The sequence below is a fragment of the Mercenaria mercenaria genome, chromosome 11 (assembly GCF_021730395.1).
Source record: "Mercenaria mercenaria strain notata chromosome 11, MADL_Memer_1, whole genome shotgun sequence".
Taxonomy (NCBI): Eukaryota; Metazoa; Mollusca; class Bivalvia; order Venerida; family Veneridae; genus Mercenaria; species Mercenaria mercenaria.
The window spans coordinates 3,808,823-3,829,537 of NC_069371.1; the positions used below are offsets into that span (position 1 = coordinate 3,808,823).

General features: G+C 35.5%; 1 protein-coding gene across 10 annotated transcripts in view; it reads right to left on the reverse strand.

The window, feature by feature from the left end:
- Positions 1–20,715, reverse strand: part of LOC123531457 (partitioning defective 3 homolog) — a 109,858-nt gene that overhangs the window by 59,016 nt on the left and 30,127 nt on the right. For 9 of the 10 annotated variants that reach the window (XM_045312442.2, XM_045312437.2, XM_045312435.2 and 6 more), the window contains exons 5-7: positions 11,278–11,469; positions 6,187–6,278; positions 3,631–3,714 (exon numbers count right to left, since the gene is read on the reverse strand). In XM_045312442.2, coding sequence (XP_045168377.2) covers positions 3,631–3,714; positions 6,187–6,278; positions 11,278–11,469 — 368 coding nt within the window. Of the gene's footprint in view, positions 1–3,630; positions 3,715–6,186; positions 6,279–11,277; positions 11,470–13,690; positions 14,224–20,715 lie in introns of those variants that run through there. The other variant, XM_045312443.2, reaches the window with a different exon arrangement.

Below are 20,715 nucleotides of genomic sequence, written 5' to 3' on the forward strand. Positions count from 1 at the left end.
ATAATAAAACAATACGGGCCTAGGAATCAAACTCGCAGGGAAAACATTACATTTTGTACTTCAAATTGAAATGGAGCATGTTACAGTACAGGCACCGAGGAACTGGTGTTTTGTATCAGCAAAGTTATATATGGGTTTATCTTACGTAATCTGTTTGTTTGTTTACATTTAACAATGCCTTACTACTGCATGATACCTATAAATGATATAATTCATATCAAACAAGTGAATGAAGTATTGCCATGCAATACAAAGTCCCCTACTGGAAGGCACCTAATTTTCTCTACTGCAGTATAACATAATGAACTGATATCTGTCAATGATGTATAAACAATATTGTTCTACATATACAATATGTGATAACAACACACTTGGATTAAAATGTGCATATATGCATATATAAAAACCCACAGTTGTTTTCATATTGAATTTTTTTGGCTGATTATAAAAATGTTATCATGTAAGTTATTTATAGTAACAACAAAGGGAAATTAATCTTTAAAAAAAAAAAAAAAAAAAAAAAAATCTATATAATATAAGTCTACAAGAAACTCTTTACCAGGTAGAGATAGGTCAAAATACACCTAAAAATTGGATGTAACATGCATGCTGTACCACAGAAAAGTAGTCTCGATTTTTCTCTACCGCCAGTAATAAAAAAGTTACAATAAAATCTATTTATAGTAAAACAAAGGGACGTAATTCTAAAAACAAGGGTGCCTCATGGTGGTGAACATTTGGTCCAAGTTACATCAAAATCCCTCCATGCATGAAGAAGAAATGTTCCTTACAAAGTCATTCTTGAATTTGACCTTTGACCTCTAAATATGACCTTGACCTTAGACCTAGGGACCTGGTTCTTGCGCATGACATGTTGTCTCATCCCGGGGAATATTTGTGCAAACTGATATCTAAATCCTGCTTTGCATGACAAAGTTATAGACCGAACAGGAAAAAAATCCTCTTGACCTTTGATCTCAAAGTGTGACCTTGACCTTTAAGCTAGGGTACTGGGTGTTGCGCATGACACGTCATCTCACCATGGGAAACATTTATGCCAAGTAATATTGTAATCCCTTGATGGATGACAGAGTTCTGGATCGGACAGGGAAAACACCTTATTGCCCTTTGACCTCCAATTGTGACCTTGACCTTTGAGCTAAGGGTCTGCGCTTTGCGCATGATATGTTGTCTCATCATGGGGAACATTTGTGCCAAGTAATATTAAAATCCCTTCATGGATGGCAGAGTTATGGACGGGACAGGAAAAAAACTCTGTTGACCTTTGACCCCCAATTGTGACCTTGACCTTTGAGCTAGGGGTCCGGGATTTGCGCATGACACGTCGTCTCATCATGGGGAACACTTGTGCTTAGTGATATTAAAATCCCTTAATGAATGTCAGAGTAATGGACCGGACACGAAACAGACCCTGTTCATGCTATGTTAACATTTGACTGCTAAGTGTGACCTTGACCTTTGAACTAGGGGTCTGAAAGTTGTGCATGACACATCATCTTATTATGAGGGTACATTTGTGCCAAGTAATATTAAAATCCCTTCATAGATGGGAGAGTTATGGACCGGACAGGAAAAAAGCCTTGTTGACCTTTGACCTCCAATTGTGACCTTGACCTTTAAGCTAGGGGTCCTGGTTTTGCGCATGACACGTCGTCTCCTCATGGGGAACATTTGTGCCAAGTAATATTAAAATCTCTTCATGGATGGGAGAGTTATGGACCGGACAGGAAAAAAGCCCTGTTGACCTTTGACCTCCAATTGTGACCTTGACCTTTGAGCTAGGGGTCCGGGATTTGCACATGACACATCCTCTCATCATGGGGAACATTTGTGCCAAGTAATATTAAAATCTCTTCATGGATGGCAGAGTAATGGACCGGACAGGAAAAAAGCCCTGTTGACCTTTGACCTCCAATTGTGACCTTGACCTTTGAGCTAGGTGTCCGGGTTTTCCGCATGACACGTCGTCTCATCATGGGGAACATTTGTGCCAAGTAATATTAAAATCTCTTCATGGATGACAGAGTTATGGACCGGACACAAAATTGTGGACGGACGGACTGAAAAGTGCATTCCTATAGTCCCCGAAACTGGTTTTCAACCAGTAGGGGACTAATAAGAACAAGGCAGGCTGAAAGACAGCTATATCCCCCGCCGATGTTATGGATAGTCAAAGGGTTGATGGTACTGGGTGGAAGCATTGACGCTGTTAAGTATATTTTATAGACCATGTATGACGACATCAAAGAGTTTGAAAATCCTTCAAGGGGTTTAGGAGATACAGAGCGGACACAAAATGGAAGGCTCAAACCTTTGACCTCAAGTTGTGACCTTGACCTTGAGCCAACATGGCTGACTCATGACTTCAGCACATCGTCTTGATGAGATAATCATTTGGCCCAAGTTTCATGAAAATCCTTCAAGGGGTTTAGGAGATACAGAGCGGACACAAAATGGAAGACTCAAACCTTTAACCTTGAGTTGTGACCTTGACTTTGAGCCGCCATGGCTGACACACAAGTTCTGCACGTTTGTCTTGATGTGGTGATCATTTGACCGAAGTTTCATGAAAATCCTTCAAGAGGTTTAGGAGATACAAAGCGGACACAGTGTTACGGACGGACAGATGGAGACCATTCCTATAACCCCACCCCCCACCACTCGTGGCGGGGATTAATAAAACTTTTATCAAACAAGCACATTTTGGTCAAATAATTTAACACTATAAAACAATTTGATTTTATTAGTATAAAATAATGTGGCTTCAGCCAAATGGTTATATAGTGCATTGTTAAAATAATTCAGCATTTTAATGTTCCCTCCGATTTAATAAGAACACCAGACCAGTTAGCCCCCTGTAAATTTTAATAATCAACAATTTACTGATACATCCAAGTTCAGCAAAGGTGATTTAAAACAGTAACTATGTTAATGAAAAGACGTGTCTTACAGCAATTTTTGAGGACTGTTCCCTCCGTACATTAATTTTCTATTTCACGTTCTCTCTAGTAATGTTTTAATGATGTAGAAAAAGTACCTTATGCAAATTTTTGAGGACTGTGGTTTTTATAAATTTTATTTTTATCTCTCCTTGCATGCATGGTATTAGTAATGAATCAGAAATAGCAAAGTCACAAATAAAGACGGAATGTAGTATTTCCTCTAATAATGGCACTCATAAATGGCACCCGGAAAGCCAAAATTCTATAATATTCTTTCCTACGGCCCCAAATACACAACCTTTGAACAAAAAATTTCCGACATCAAAACACATCTTTTCCACATATTGTTGAACATTATATAGCATAAGTATGTTTTAATTCATTTAAACATAAAGAATTTATTCACTGTGAACATGATTGATTCAGAGTGTTTCAATTAATTAAAACACACTTTTGCAATATACCATTTTGATTTAAACATACGGTATATGTAATATAGTAGCTGACAATGGTGGCACTATTTCTTTGTTGCTTGTTCCTTTTTTTTGTCAAAGTACAATCTGTCCTATTAGAATTCCTTTTATGGGGTGGGGAGATAAGAGTTGCTCAGAAATAGAAGGTCTGAGTGGAAAGCCTGTAATATTCCGAAGTAATGATGAATACATACTTTCCAGCCTCATTGAAGTCCGGTACTACATGTATACCCAGTGGTGTACCATCGTTCTTCAAACACAGAACTATACCAACTTCCCTGAAATACAAGCAATACCAGTTACTGTACATTCATTCACATTCGTGAGGGGACTAATTTTTATAGATTTCTTGGTAGCATCAGTCAATGAAATTAATCCCACCAAACAAACAAAACTCTCTTGACAGTTGAAACTCATAAATTCATACCCCCATGAAACTGCTAACTTGGCCCATAACCACAAAACTTCATGCTAATGAAATTAAATGACTATAAAGTACCAAAGTCTCACATCTTGCCAAATTTTTAGAATTTAGATCATTTTTATAAATATACATACTGCAAAATCATAAGTATTTGTGTGGGACGAATTTTCATGGATATCATGGTTGAATCAATCCATGAAATTAAATCAAAATGCCATTTGAGGCTAAAACTAAGAAATTTATGCCCACAGAAGCAAATCATTTCACCGTAAATAAACTTGTTAACCATTTAAGTATACAGTCCAATACCGTTACCTCGATATTCAAGGGACTGTAAAAATTGCATCGACGTATCCGAAGTTCGACGTAACGATATCGACTATCTGAAACTAATTTATACTTGTGTCTGACGTCTATATTGTCACTATATCCAATGTTGTTGTTTTTTTCAGAGGGTTTGAAAGGGGAAAAAATAATATAAAACATAAATACGATTTTAATTTTATTGACAAATAAACATCATAATTACATAGTACATACATACATTTAAGTTTTAAATTTTTCAAAATAAACGTGTAAACATTAGCATTTTATTCCTCCCATAAACAAGTCTGAATGCAGCTGTAATGTTCCTAGTTGAGTAGTCATTTTGACTCCATGCTTCGATAACGAAAATTTCCCTGTGTAATACGCATATTATTACTCAATCCTAAATGGCAGATACAGAAAAATATTTCATCCAAATTAGTTGTTATATTGGAAAACAAGTTGCCCGCTTGCACTCTGTTTTATATAAGACTAATTATTGGGAATTAAATGCAAACTTCCTAACATTTGAATTGGAATAAAGATTAAATAACAAACACACTAACTTGATTATGATTAATACATCGCCGGACAACAATAGGTTGTTTTTTACACCTTACAAATAACATGGATATTTTTTGACACGCTGTGATATCGACGAAACCAGATGTAAAAACATTACAGGTAAGTTGACGGGACTGAAAAATCTCATCACGCTAAACAAAATATCGAGCTAATTATATCGAGGTAATGATAAATAATTACATTAGAATATATAGGGAAAAATCGGGACCGACTAAAACACATCGTGCTAACCGGAGTATCGAGGTAACCGATATCGAGGTAACGATATTCAACTGTATTTCATTTTCTCTGTTTTAATAACATTCACAAACTGTATCAATTCAAAACAATCATGACTGAGTGGAATCATTTGCAGAGTTGTTGAGGTCACCAACTTTGAATCACTAGCCCCTAACATTTGTTGGTTCAAAACTCTGCTTGGGATTTAAAATTTGGTTTCATTTCAGGAAAGCCCGCCCACTTAGCTCAGTAGGGAGAGAGCAGATCTATGGATTGCAGGGTCGGGAGTTCGATCCCCTGGTTAGGCGTATGTTCTCCGTGACAATTTGATAAAAGACATTGTGTCTGACATCATTGGTCCTCCACCTCTGATCCATGTGGGGAAGGTGGCAGTTACTTGCAGAGAACAGGTTTGTACTGGTACAGAATCCAGGAACACTGGTTAGGTTAACTGCCCGCCATTACATAACTAAAATATTGTTGCAAAATGGCGTTAAACCCAATACAAACAAACAAACAAACATTTTAGGAAGCCAACCAACTGACTTTCAGAAGGTCATTATTCTACTTAGGTGCTTGTCTGTGCATACAATAATGTCCTGAGGCACACCTTGTGTCTCCATAATTAAAAGATGTAAAGTCACCATAATATAATGACATAAACTGCATCAGTTTAACCAAACAAATCAAATAAAACAGGAAATGAAATTAAGTCAGCTATAAGATGTGATTTAATAACAGAGCCAACCTCTTACCATATCATAAGAAAAATACCAAATCTACAGTGCAATACATTTTGATTATCAATTGGTATTTATGAAAATTGGGTAATAGTAGATGCTAGTTTTATTTTCATTAATATTTGCAAAAAGAGCAACAAGCAAAATTCCAGTCCAATGTAGTAAGCAGCGTTACCTCTAACAGTAAAACAAGCTACAAATCGTATGTTCTTTTAAACTTTCGTATATTAAGATTTGTTTTGTTTGTTTTGGGTTTAAGCATTGTTTTTCCACAGTATTTCAGTTATGTAATCGGAGTTCCTGGATTCTGTAACAGTATAAACCTGTTCTTCACAAATAACTGCCAACTTCTCAACATGAATCCGCAGAGGAGGAGGAATGATCTCAAAGGACTAAACATTATCAAATCATCAAAGAAAACACAAAATAAAAGTAGCATAAAAAGTGCCAAGTCTGCAGTATATAGCTGAACTTACTTTTTTGCTGGAGGTATAGGGGGTTTGACTGGGCCCTCGACCTCATCCTCCTGGTACGTGCTGCCACCTACAGGCCCCTGTCGCTCTGGATGCTGAAATAACAAAATAAAGTTTACAAGTCTGAAACAACATAAAATTAACTGGAACTGTTAAATGAGCTACACAATAGTATCGCCTACATTCTTTTTATCAAATGTGAAATCTTCTGGTTTTGTTTGCATGAAATTCTGTGTATCAAATTTTTCAGAATTAAAAAAAAAACTGTCTATTTTATTTATTCACTGGATTTTATTATTTTTTTTACTGAGACATCACAAAATCATGAAAAGAAGTCTCCATGAATATAGATTCAGGCAATTTCTATTTTTTCTGCTTTGCAAACTGATCAAACATAATTTTAATTCTTTGTATAATTAAATATGTCAGACATTTCAACTTTCACATTAAACTTTTATATGACATAACCACACAACTTTAAAGAATCAAGCATTGACTAGGGTGCACCATGTGGGTCAAAAGTCTACCCCATGTAATATCCTCTGAATACCAAAAAAAATTGTCAAACTTTACATATTGTCAAATTGATTTTAAAAACAGATGACAAAATTTTGTTTACCAATTAACTATCTAATATACCTAATCTGGCATAAAGACATTTATCTGTGTGTTTAAATTTAAATCAGCTTTTAATGAAAAATATCTCAGTAGTCTAAATCATAATTGGAACACAGGTGCTTTTTCACAAAATGACATTTTTTCGTCCTGAAGGCCCTGTATTGCTCATCTGACCTATGGACCTAAAGATGAGATCATCAAGATTAACATTCTGACCAAGTTTCATTAAGATATGGTCATAAATGTGGCCTCTAAAGTGTTAACAAGCTTTTCCTTTGATTTGACCTAGTGACCTAGTTTTTGATCCCACATGACCAAGATCAGAACTTGACCTAAAGATTATAAAGATTAACACTCTCGCCAAGTTTCATGAAGAAACATTCATAAATGTGGCATCTAGATTGTTAACAAGCTTTACCTTTGGTTTGACCTGGTGACCTAGTTTTTGACCCCACTTGACCCAGATTGGAACTAGACCTTTAGGTCATTAAGATTAACATTCTGATCAAGTTTCATTATGATACTATCATAAAAATGGCCTCTAGAGAGTTAAAAAGCTTTTCCTCTGATTTGACCTAGTGACCTAGTTTTGACCCCACGACCCTGATTCGAACATGACCTAAAGATCATCAAGGTTAACATTCTGACCAATATTCATGAAGATACAGTCATAAATGTGACCTCTATAGTGTTAACAAGTTTTTCCTTTGATTTTATTATCTGGTGACCTAGGTTTTGATCCCACATGATCCAGATTCTTACTTGACCTAGAAGTCATCAAGACAAACATTCTGATTAAGTTTCAAAAAGATATAGCCATGAATGTGGCCTCTAAAGTGTTAACAAGCTTTTCCTTTGATTTGACCTGGTGACCTAGTTTTTGACCCCACATGATCCAATACCGAACTCGTCCAAGATTTTATTGAGGGTAACATTTTGACCAAGTTTCATTAAGATTGGGCCAAAATTGTGACCTGTAGAGTGTTAACAAGCTTTTCCTTTGATCTGACTTGGTGACCTAGCTTTTGACCCCACCTAACCCAGATTGGAACTTGACCTAAAGATCCTAAAGATTAACATTCTGATCAAGTTTCATTAAGATACGGTCATAAGTGTTAACTAGCTTTTCCTTTGATTTGACCTGATGACCTAGTTTTTGACTCCACATGACCCAGATTCCAAACTGACCTAACAATCAACAAGGTTAACTTTCTGACCAAGATTCATGAAGATACAGTCATAAATGTAGCCTCTAGTTTGTTAACAAGCTTTTTCTCTGATTTGATGTGGTGACCTAGTTTTTTACCCCACCTGACCCAGATTTGGACTCAAACTAAAGATCATCAAGATTAATATTCTGACCAAGTTTCATTATGATACTGTCATAAAAGTGGCCTCTAGAGTGTTAACTAACTATTCCTTTGATTTGACCTGGTGACCTAGTTTTTGACCCTACATGACCCAGATTCAAACTTACCCCAAAGATCATCAAGATTAACATTCTGACCAAGATTCATCAAGATACAGTCATAAATGTGACATCTACAGTGTTAGCTTTTCCTTTCACTTGACCTGGTGACCTAGATTTTGACCCCAGATGATCCAATATTGATCTTGTCCAAGATTTTATTGACAGTTACATTCTGACCGAGTTTCATTAAGGTTGGGCCAAAATTGTGACCTCTAGAGTGTTAACAAGCTTTTCCTTTGATTTGACCTGATGACCTAGTTTTTGAACCCAGATGACCCAATATCAAACTCATCCAAGATTTTATTGAGGGTAACATTATGACCAAGTTTCATTAAAATTGGGCTAAAATTGTGACCTCTGGAGTGTTAACAGTCAAACTGTTGACTATGGACGACAGACGACGGACACAGGGCAATCACAAAAGCTCACCTTGAGCACTTCATGCTCAGATGAGCTATAAAGATAAATGTTCTTAATTATTAAAGATCAATCTTCAAAATGATGCATGTTCTATGACTTTTTGCAGCCAGTCAATTCTATTTTCTTGGTAAGAGAAACATTCTTTTCATTTTAAAGTCTTATTTTAACTGATGTTTAAAACAAGAGCACCGCCTTGCGGGTGCTGACGCTCATCTGATTTTTTTGTGTAATAGAAATATTGTCCTACCCATGATTTTCTAAGTCTAAAAAGGGCCATCATTCTTGCAAAAAGCAGGATAGAGTTATGTTTCTTGATGTTCAGTGTCCACTTATGATGGTGAAAAATTGTTGCAATATTAAAGCAATAGCTTTGATAGTTTATGAGAAAAGTTGACTTAAACATAATACTCAACCAAGAAAATGATTTTCTAAGTCCAAAAGGGGCAATAATTATTGCAAAAAGCGGGATGGAGTTATGTTGCTTGCTGTACAGGGTCAGCTTATGATGGTCAACAAGTGTTGCAAGTTTCAAAGCAATAGCTTTGATAGTTTAAGAGAAAAAGTTGACCTAAACATAAAACTTAACCAAGAAATCTGATATTTTCTAAGTACAAAAGGGGCCATAAATCTTGCAAAAAGCAAGATGGAGTTATGTTTCTTGCTATACAGTGTCAGCTTATGATGGTGAACAAGTATTCTAAGTTTCAAAGCAATAGCTTTGATAGTTTAGGAGAAAAGCTGACCTAAACATAAAACTTAACCAGGCAACACCGACGCCGATGCCGACGCCGACAACCGCTCAAGTGATGACAATAACTCATCAATTTTTTTTTCAAACAAGAGCTGTCGGAAGACAGCAACGCTCGACTATTCAACAGCCTTGTCAATTGAATGAATACAAAAGTTGAAAAAGGGGCATAATTTTGTAAAATGCAAAGTAGAGGTATTGAACCTCTGTACTGCATGTCATATCATGACAGTGAACAAGTGTGTGAAGTTTCAATCCTTTCCAATTTGTGGATACTGAGATACCAGCTTACATACAAAAACTTAACAAAAAACTGCTAAGTCAAAGGGGCATAATTTTGTAAAAATGCCAAGTAGAGTTATGGGACCTTCACAGTGCATGTTAGATCATGACAGTGAACAAGTGTGTGAAGTTTCAATCCATTCTAATTAGTGGATACTGAGATATCAGATTACATACAAAAATTTAACCAAAAACTGCTAAGTCGAAAAAGGGGCATAATTTTGAAAAAAAAAGATAGTAGAGTTATGGGACTTGCTTAGTGCATGTCAGATCATGATAGTGAACAAGTATGTGAAGTTTCAATCCATTCCCATTAGTAAGTACTGAGATACCAGCTTACATACAAAACCTTAACCAAAAATTTTTAAGTCGAAAAAGGGGCATAATTTTGTAAAAAAGCAAAATAGAGTTATGGAACCTGTGCAATGTAGATCAGTTCATCACAGTGAATAAGTGTGTGAAGTTTCAATCCATTCCCATAAGTGGTTACTGAGTTACCAGCTTACATACAAAACCTTAACCAAAAATTTCTAAGTCGAAAAAGGGGCATAATTTTGTAAAAAAGCAAAATAGAGTTATGGAACCTGTGCAATGTAAGTCAGTTTGTCACAGTGAATAAGTGTGTGAAGTTTCAATCCATTCCCACAAGTGGTTACTGAGATACCAGCTTACATACAAAACCTTAACCAAAATCGGGACGCGGACGCGGACGCAGACGCCGACGCCGACGCCGACGCATGGGCGAGTGCAATAGCTCACTATTCTATGAATAGTCGAGCTAAAAATCAGATGAGCTAAAAAGGAGATTTTTGTGATGAATGATGTAGATTTACAGATTATATATGTAACAGACAAATACAATGCAGATTTAAACAATAACAAAAACTAAAAGACATTTTATAAAAAAACATAGTACCTTCAGATAAACAAATTAGAATGGACATACATAATAAAATGAACCTCACACAAATCTGTGCAAAAATCCTTTGAAAACTGGAACCCTCTGAAACAGGACCTTTGGCTTGGTCCGGATAGAGTCCGGTTTTCAGAGCTTTTACTGTATATGCACACTTGCACACCTTAATATATGTATCATGCATGAAATAAATTATATAATGAAAGCGCAGTAAATCTGGAAACTGAACAAAACTTTGACAAGAATGGTTCACCATAATTGCTTTAAAATTGATTTACAAATATGCAGAGTAATGCACAATGCATAGTTTTGTCCTAATGAATGATTTATGACACTTGCAAGATGTGGCCAGTGTTGATTATTAACTGCAAGTGCAGAGAAACTTTTAAACTTTTGGCAATTCAGCTGTACTTGTTACACCTAAATTCAAAGTTTAAATGATAATAAATAAATGTATAGCAAATAACTAGGTCACTATTTTAGACAACTTTTAGCAGATGCTTACCTAAGCACAATTACCTGATACAGGCTTGCATGTATGGAGTCTTGAAACTCTGAATGCTGATAAAACATGATGGGATAAAGCAAAATAATAAAGACCATTTGCCTAACTTTTATATACTAAGACTAATATATTACCTGTTTAATTCTTTCTTCCTGCCGTTCCTGAGCCTCGAGCCATTTGAACATGTTGGGTTGATTTCCAAGGGACTGACGCCAGGAATCCCGTGCAAACCTGCTGAACGGGGGCGTCTTCTCTCGTTCCTTCTGCCCAAATGTACCCTTAATGATTGGTTTGTGACTGTCATCTTTGCCTGGACTTGTATCATCCTGGAAATAAGTGTAGATCATGGTTAAAGATATCTCAGTTAACAAAAATGAGATTTTCCTTTTTCTAGATTAACACATCATTGATTTAACATACATTTCTGTTCTCCTTCAATATGTATCTGTTGACCTTTGACCTCAGTAAACTTTCTGAAGGAAAAATTTCACAAATTAAATAGTGGTAAGTTACCTGCATTGCTAAAGCGTGCAAGTCAGTGGCCCACAAACTTGTTACTGATATAGATACAGTGACTTACAACCTCTAAATGAGCTACCTTCATTTAGTATTTTCTGACTTTCAGTTTTATAAATCTCAATTACTTTACATATACTGGGCCAATCGAGCTGTTGCCTTCTTTCTATACCTTCATTTACCTTCATTACCTTAGCTTTATATAGTGATCAGTAACCGTAAGTTTTATACAGTGGTAAGTAATCTTAGTTTTGTATAGTGGTAAGTAACCTTAGTTTTGTATAGTGACCAATTACCTTATCTTTTTAATGGGTTCTCTACAGTGGCTAGTTTCATCAATTTTACTTTGTTGAAAGTGATCAGTTTGAGTAAATTTCCCTGATTTTAGTTATCCTATAGTCCACTATTAAAAATACTGTATGTATATCAGTGTCCTATGCTATCAAGCAGTTTGGAGAACAGACTCAAAATGCAGTATTGATATTGGTCATTAACCCTTACCATGCTGGGCATGACTGGTTCTGCCTTTGTGACCAGTGCAGATCATGATCAGCCTGCACATCTGTGCAGTCTGATCATGACCTACACTGTTCGCTATTCAGTCAGTACCTTTTAGGTATGCACCCCTTTTAACAGTTAATGGTACTGTCCAAACTGGAAGATTGACAAGTTCATTATATAAATTCAGCAAGGAATGAGTTCAGAATCAGCCAATCAAAGCACAGTTTCAAGACTGGTCTGCCAACTAAGACTGTAGATATTCATACTGAGCATTCCCACTGTTCCAAGGTCCAAAAGTATTAACATTTTCTATTTGTACATGTATGTATTTACTAATGTAAACTGAAAGCTGTTTTGCATACCATACAAATAGTTCCCATCAAAGTTGCCTTAACTTGCATGTCAGATGTCATTTAACTGGTCTATTTACTGAAATTACCGATGTTTAACCTGTTTGACCTGCAGTTGACTTTAGTAACTTTCTTTTAAAAGCTTCAAAAGTTAAAATTAATGATCTATATCATATTCGACCTCCCGCTATAATTGATATAATGTATATTTGAATGAAGTTCCGTCTGCTCAATATCACCAATTTATTAATATTTGAAAATGTATCAAATTCGGAGGCAGTAACTTTACACAACTGAACCAAGGCATAATTGATGACAAAATGTACGTGTTAAAAGAAAGAGAAAAAAAGACTGGTGGTTGGATTTAAAGTCAGCACATTCAGAGCAATTTATGTTATGTGGTACCTGTGGACGACTGACTCTAAATGCCTCTCTATATGTGTTGTTTCAGGCCCACGAGCACATGATAGCAGTAGATTGGGGTTTTTTTTATAGTGTTTTACAGGTAATTCCTCCAAACAACTGTAAACCTAACTTGTAGAGAAGTTGTTGAATTACTTCTTGAGAACAGATTAACATTGCTACAAAATCCAGTACCACTAGCAGGGAGATTCAATCTAAGATAGTGGTGAAAGAATGGACTTTTTGCAGGAAACAGACATAAAATGACCATCACCAGACATCAGCCCATAAGGGAAGAAAATTTTGGATGTACAGTTTGTGTATTCACAAACTGCTGGGTTAGGTTAGCCAGACATGCTTCTATCTAAAATTTCTCTCTCCTGTTCTTGAGGCTTGTTTCCCTTGATCTGTCCCTGTGGTCAGAATCACTCTGTAGGATGAACTGGCAACCTCAAGTGCCCACCGTAGTATGTTTATATGTATATTATAAATGTAAAGCCCCTCTGAACATGTTTAACATGAAAATAGTGCTATATAAATATGGTATAATGTATATAATATGTACCACTTAGTGGCTGTTCGTACCAGCCTTATAGAACATCATTACAGAAATGGGTGATGATTTTCTTAGATGCACAGTATAATCGAACATGGATGGCTCCTTTTAACATATAAGAACTTCTGGTAAAGCAGCTTGTTAGTTCTGTCTTCTGTGGTTGCAAAATTTTATGCATTTCACAAATTTTGATTTATGATCTGATCTTGACCTAAGACTCACCTCTATAATAGACTCTAACTCCATTTACATATCATTATACACATATCTCCTTTTCAAAGAATATATTAATTTTCCTCCTATATTCCTTTTCATATTTTAACTTCCCTTTCATCGAAATTGTAAACATTTCATCCTATTTCTAAACATTTCAAAACCGAAACATGTCTACATCTAATAAACATAGTTTACAATTTCTGGGTTATTTGACAATATAATTTTCCAACTTCCTTGATACAATAACACATAAATGAAACTTGTATGCCTTTTTTATTATTCCACGGATATAAAATTTTCGTATAAATATTTACATAAGTATCTTCTTTATTTGTGCAATATCATCCATAAGTTTGACCCATAAATCACACTTTACATTCATTTACAAAAATAAAAACATAGCAAAAAAGATTTTCCTTCTCTTCATTTTTATCAAGTTCACTAAAATTTTCACTAAATTTTTCCCTAAACATTTTGTAAATTTGAAAGATGCATGAAAAGTGAACAAATTATTCGGCATAGGGTAACATTAAAACTGCATTTCTTAATGGCTCATGTTAAGTTTTATAAAATAACCATAATTCAACAATTAAAATCTATTAAAATGTATTAGATTACAAAATCTGTGATAATTTCTATGGTATATATTGTATTCTTACATTTCCTATATGTATAATCACCAAAAATCTTATTTTTCCCAATACTATCCCAATAAATATCAGACATTCAGACAAAATGCCAGGCTTAAGTGGTTAATCTTAAGATAAAAATGCACCATTAAATATCATTAACACTTCTTTTTTCTTCAGAGTTAATACACAGTTTTTATCTACAATGTATATTATGTTGTATAAATACTGAAGTCAACATAATTAATAGCCGGGCTTATCTATAAGATATTAACTATAGTAGGTCGGGGTAACATTTCATTGATAAAAATAAACAAGTTAATAGTATTGGCCTATAACCCTGGGTTCAGAGCTCCTTTTTTGCATTCTGATAATAAAAATTCAATATTGCAAATTAACCAAACCAATTTGAACAATTACATACTTCACATAATTACTATGCATATACATTTGCGAAACATCATTTGTTTACGTGTCAACTTTTCTTACGTACACACACTGTCAGTTACGATATCTTGTGACTGTTTTAAAACTAAGGCGCTGTTTAGAATACTTCTAACCTATTATAAAACGTGTAATTGTATACCTTATGATAGTAAAGTGACAGATACAATTTCATTTTTTTTAATATGATCACCCTCAATAATGAATACTGTCAATATGAAATGTGATCTAGTTAAAGTCGTGGAACTGTAACACACGACACACCCATTAAATATAAGTAAATTTTATTTTACCAGGGTCTAAAATTATACAAGAGGACCATGATGGTCCTGAATCGCTCACATGTCCCCACATGACCCAGTTTTGAACCGAGTATGACATCGTTTTTTATTTGACCCAGTTTTGAACTTGACCTAGATATCATCAAGATAAAAGTTCTGACCAATTTTCATGAAGTTCCATTGAAAAATATGGCCTCTAGAGAGGTCAAAAGGTTTTTCTATTTTTAGACCTACTGACCTAGTTTTTTAACGCAGTTGATCCAGTTTTGAAATTGACCTAGATATTATCAAGATGAACGTTCAGACCAACTTTCATACAAATCCCATGAAAAAATGGCCTCTAGAGAGGTCACAAGGTTTTTTTATTATTTGACCTACTGACCTAGTTTTTGAAGGCACGTGACCCAGTTTAAAAGTTGACCTAGATATCATCAAGGTGAACATTCTGACCAATTTTCATGAAGATCCATTGAAAAGTATGGCCTCTAGAGAGGTCACAAGGTTTTTCTATTTTTAGACCTACTGACCTAGTTTTTTATCGCAGTTGACCCAGTTTTGAAACTGACCTAGATATCATCAAAATGAACGTTCAGACCAACTTTCATACAAATCCCATGAAAAATATGGCCTCTAGAGAGGTCACAAGGTTTTTCTATTTTTAGACCTACTGACCTAGTTTTGGACCGCACGTGACCCAGTTTCAAACCTGACCTAGATATCATCAAGATGAACATTCTGACCAACGTTCATAAAGATCCCATGAAAAATGTGACCTCTAGTGTGGTCACAAGCAAAAGTTTACTGACACACGGACGGACGGACGACGGACGCCATGTGATCACAAAAGCTCACCTTGTCACTTTGTGACAGGTGCGCTAAAAACTGAGTATGAAAAATAAGTTCAAAACTTAAACTCAACACTGATTGTTACTGAGCACTACCTTAAAATTGAACTTCAGTCCCTGAAGAATGTTCTATCAAACTTTGATGAGAAAGTGGAAGAACTACAGATCCTTTCTGGGGGTTCATCTAATGAAATGAGAGACAACCAATATGAGAGATCTCTACAAAGACAATCAAAGACATCCAAAGGGGAAAAACTCTGTAAAGACAGTGAATGGGAGAGAAATCTGCAAAGACGTAGCAGTAAACCCTTATTCCTAGAATTTAGTAATCTGTTGTTATCATAATCTCCCTTGCAAAGCTTTCTCTCCCAGTTGCAATAAATGCAATATTGTCAACTGCATCTAAACATCAAAGTCACATCTTGTCCTCTTTGTTCTTTCTTTCTTTTTCCATTATTCTCTTTCTCACTGACCTCTGTTTACCCTGCAACCTAAGATGACCACTATCATCCAATGACCCTCAGTCAGGCCAGAGTAGACAGCTAATGGGCCATTTATCTTCCTCCATTGATAACATGACAGAAAACATGCTCATTCTAAAATAGCTCCACTTGTAATGTTTAGTTTTATTTCACTCAGTTAATGTAAAAGCTACACTATTTAAATGGTACTTTACAGGCAAAAGAAAATCTCTGTACAGTTTCTTGAACTAATTTCTACAAATGAACTCAGCAAGGTCTTCTTGTAATTTGCATATATTTAATATACGGCTTCTTTGTCAGTGTCCAGTGAATAACTTTAGTTGTGATACAAAGGAAAAACCTTCAATCGCTACAGAAATTTTTCTGTTTCTCGTCGATTCGAGCTTTCTCATCGATTCGAGCCCTTTTGTTTTAGTAAAATGCATGCTCATGTAGCATGTTCTTCCATGAGAAACTTGTGTCATTTACATTTTAAAATGCCTTGGAAAATATGTCTTGAAACCACTGAAAAATTGAGTAAATACCTGTTTTAATATTTTGCATCAAAAATTGCTTATTACAAAAGGAAATTACACAGTGGGTAATATTGTGAGCCCAAATTTCAAATTAAAAGCATCCTGAGCATAATTCTACTGTTGTAACAAGAATTCAATCTTGATAGAAATTTGCTTTATGGAAATAGACTGTGCAAACATTAACACTTATTGACCTACAAAACAAAGGGCTCGAATCGATGAGAAAGTTATAAACTGATGTGGAGTTTGACCTCCTTCAGTCTCGTGCAAAAAAGTACATAGAGGTATAAAAGATGATAACATTGTAATTCTTAGTGTCCATTGTTAAAAGCAAATATTTTTGTAACAACAAACAAAAATTATTTAACTGAACAGGTTTACAAAAATATGCACACCCCTAAAAGATTTAAGATGCTCGAATCAAGGAGAAAGCAGCATACATTTCCGAGACATGAAAACCCTAAAATGTGCACTCTTTCACTTAAACAATGCTTTTAAATACTGTCCTCACTAATGTCATCTTTTACTGTTTTGCTTCAAACCAGTGAATAGTTTGGCTCCTGGTATTGGCATGTAATTATAGGAGGTGACAATCAATTAATGATAACATCTGCTCACAAAACTGATGATTCTCACATTTTGACCCTTATTTTCACTCTAATACCACTTAAAAGCATAATTATCTGGAAAATTATATTGGGAAACAAGGATTTCAAATTTGTGATTATTTTGCAAATAATTGTTGGTTAAGAGATTCAGAAAAAAAGCTCGTACATAAAGATTAAACGAAATTATCTTATATTACAGTAGAAGACATAAGACCAAATAAGGGTTGACCACAAAATATCATCTTGCACAAAAGTGATATGCAAAGTGAAACTTAATCTAGAATGCTTCACAAGGAATATCAAGATTTTCATCAGGACATGGACAGCCCAGTACCAGCTGTCGCATGATTCACTCATTTTGTAAACAAAACACCAGACATGACAAAATAATATCATATACAATATCCTTCCTCACTGTTGATTTAACTTCTGGTTAAATCAGATATTCTGGACTTCTTTACTTGAACAACTTTTTAAGGTACTAGCAATTCTACCAGAACGCAGACCGGAAACCACACACGATTATTTAGTCATCAAGCGTTGCATGATCAAACTCATTTTAATACTACGGAAGTCAAAGATTAAAATTTATCTTTTATTAAAGCTGGAAGCATTCAAATTACACTGTATATTATTACCTGCCTATTATAAGCAAGCTTCTAAAGTTTCACTGCGTTTGTCGCCCCTATTTTATTGTTTCTTCAACTTCTTTTCTATTCTAACATCAATCGAGACAAGTTAGAGAGATACACAGGATAAAATAAAATCCTTTAAAGGTCACTGTAGAAGTCATATTTCTCTCATTTTACATACTTGCTAAATAGGTAGATTTTTTTTCTTGCTATGAGATTAACCAGAAATATGGATGCTAGGTGAAAATAGCTATAAGATTAACATTCAACTCTTCTTTTTGTGACCATTCATTTTTACACTGGACAAGGTAGTATTATCTAAGATTGTTTGTCAGATTCTAGACTGACAGTTTGTCACAGTTACGTTTTTGCGACTTCACATATATTTATTTATTTTATTTTGTTGGGTTTAACGTCGCACCGACACAGTAATAGGTCATAATTATGGTGACTTTCCAGCTTTGATGGAGGAAGACCCCAGGTAGAACTACCGACCTTCCGTAAGCCAGCTGGATGGCTTCCTCACATGAAGAATTCAACGCCCGAGTGAGGCTCGAACCCACATCGGTGAGGGACAAGTGATGTGAAGTCAGTGACCTTAACCACTTGGCCACGGAGGCCCCTCTACTTCACATAGTCATATAGCAACCATCACAGCAAGATTTCAATGGACAAAACATTCTTTCTGTTTCTTTTTAGCAAGATAGAATAAATGAATCAAAGATCTCTTTCTTTCAAAAAAATCTTGACTATCCATTTAATGTCCATGTAAATGAATTGCTATGAATCTATGGCTGAAGAACTTTCTCTAGTAGCTGGAAAACTTTCTCTAGTAGCTGGAGAATGTTGAAACCATTACAGGGTTTAAGTAATAAAAGGATAATTTCCAGCTGTCATTATGATGTTAACTATTGTCTTTTGAATTTTGGCATGGATTAAAGAATTAAAGGATTGTGGCTTACAATCCACAGGATTCATCACAATATTCCTCACTGGCCTCCTGGTGCAGTCTAGCTAGGCAGGCCATATTTGAAAATTTCTTGTGTTTGCAGTGTTCTGATTCATCCACCAAAATTGCCCCTAACCATATTTTTACTTCAGAAAAAGACCTTGTGTTTTTTTTCTTCTCTGAACAAAGGTCAAATATCCAAATAATTTCCTTTTTTTATTCCATTTTGCTTTTAGGTCATTGCAGTCAGTTTAAATTCTCAAATAAGTCATGAAAAATGAAACTAGAATTGTCACAGGAGTGACGAATTATACCCCCACAATATGGCCTTGTCACAGAACTAAGCCAATGTCAAAGCCGAACTTGCTTGACCTTTGACCTACTTACCACAAAATCAATAGAGGTCATCTGCTAGTCATGATCAACCTCCCTATGAAGTTTCATGATCCTCCACCCAAGCGTTCTCAAGTTATTGTCAGTAAAAGGTTTAAATGACCGTTGACCTTTGGAACTCAAAAATCAATATGGGTCATCTGCTTGACATCTTGACATGATCAGTCTCTAGATTAAGTTTCCTGATCCTAGTCCCAAGCATAAGTTATTGTCCAAAACCTGTTCAAATGTTCTGGGTCACTGTGACCTTGACCTATGACCTACTGACCTCAAAATCATTAGGGGTCATCTGCTAGTCATAACCAATCTCCCTATCAATTTTCATGATCCTAGGCCCAAGCATTCTCAAGTTATCATCTAGAAACCGTTTAACTGTTCTGAGTCACTGTGACCTTGACCTTTGCCCTACAGACCTCAAAGTCAAACTTGACCTGCATTTCATGATGTTACACCTGTGTACCAAAATTTATGATCCTAGGCTCAAGCGTTCTCAAGTTATCATCCGGAAACCATTTAACTCTTCCGAGTCCCTGTGACCTTGACCTTTGACCTACAGACTCAAAGTCGAATTTGACCTGCATTTCATGATGTTACACCTCTGTACCAAAATCTATGATCCTAGACCCAAGCGTTCTCAAGTTATCATCCGGAAACCGTTTAACTGTTCAGGGTCACTGTGACCTTGACCTTTGACCTACTGGCCCCAAAGTCGAACCTGACCTGTATTTTCTGATGTTACACCTGTGTACCAAAAATTATTTAAATTGGTCAAGCCTTTCTTGAGTTATCATCCGGAAACCATGAAAAACCAACGGACCAACAGATCGACCAACAAGCTCACTCCTATATACCCCCCCAAACTTCGTTTTGTGGGGGTATAAAAAAAAATCCTTCATGATTAGCCCCTACTATATAACATCAGTAAGCTTTGTATTGGCTCAAAGGAAAAGAAATTCAAGACCAAAGGACAGCAAACAAATATTTTTAAGGTTGGCCTTATAAAGTATTTTCCGAGCCTTGTATCAGTTAAAATTCTTTTACAGAAATCCAGGGATTTTGTTTAAAGTAGACTGAGCTTAAAATGCTGAATGTCTGTGCTTGTTGATAAACAATCTGAATTCTCACCTTCGCCTATACCAGACAGGTAAAAAGCATCAAAAGTGTAGCATGTCATGATGTTGAAATCAGTCAAATGTAACAAAACAGCCTAAATATGTTACATCTTTAGTATACCACTACGAAAATAACTTACT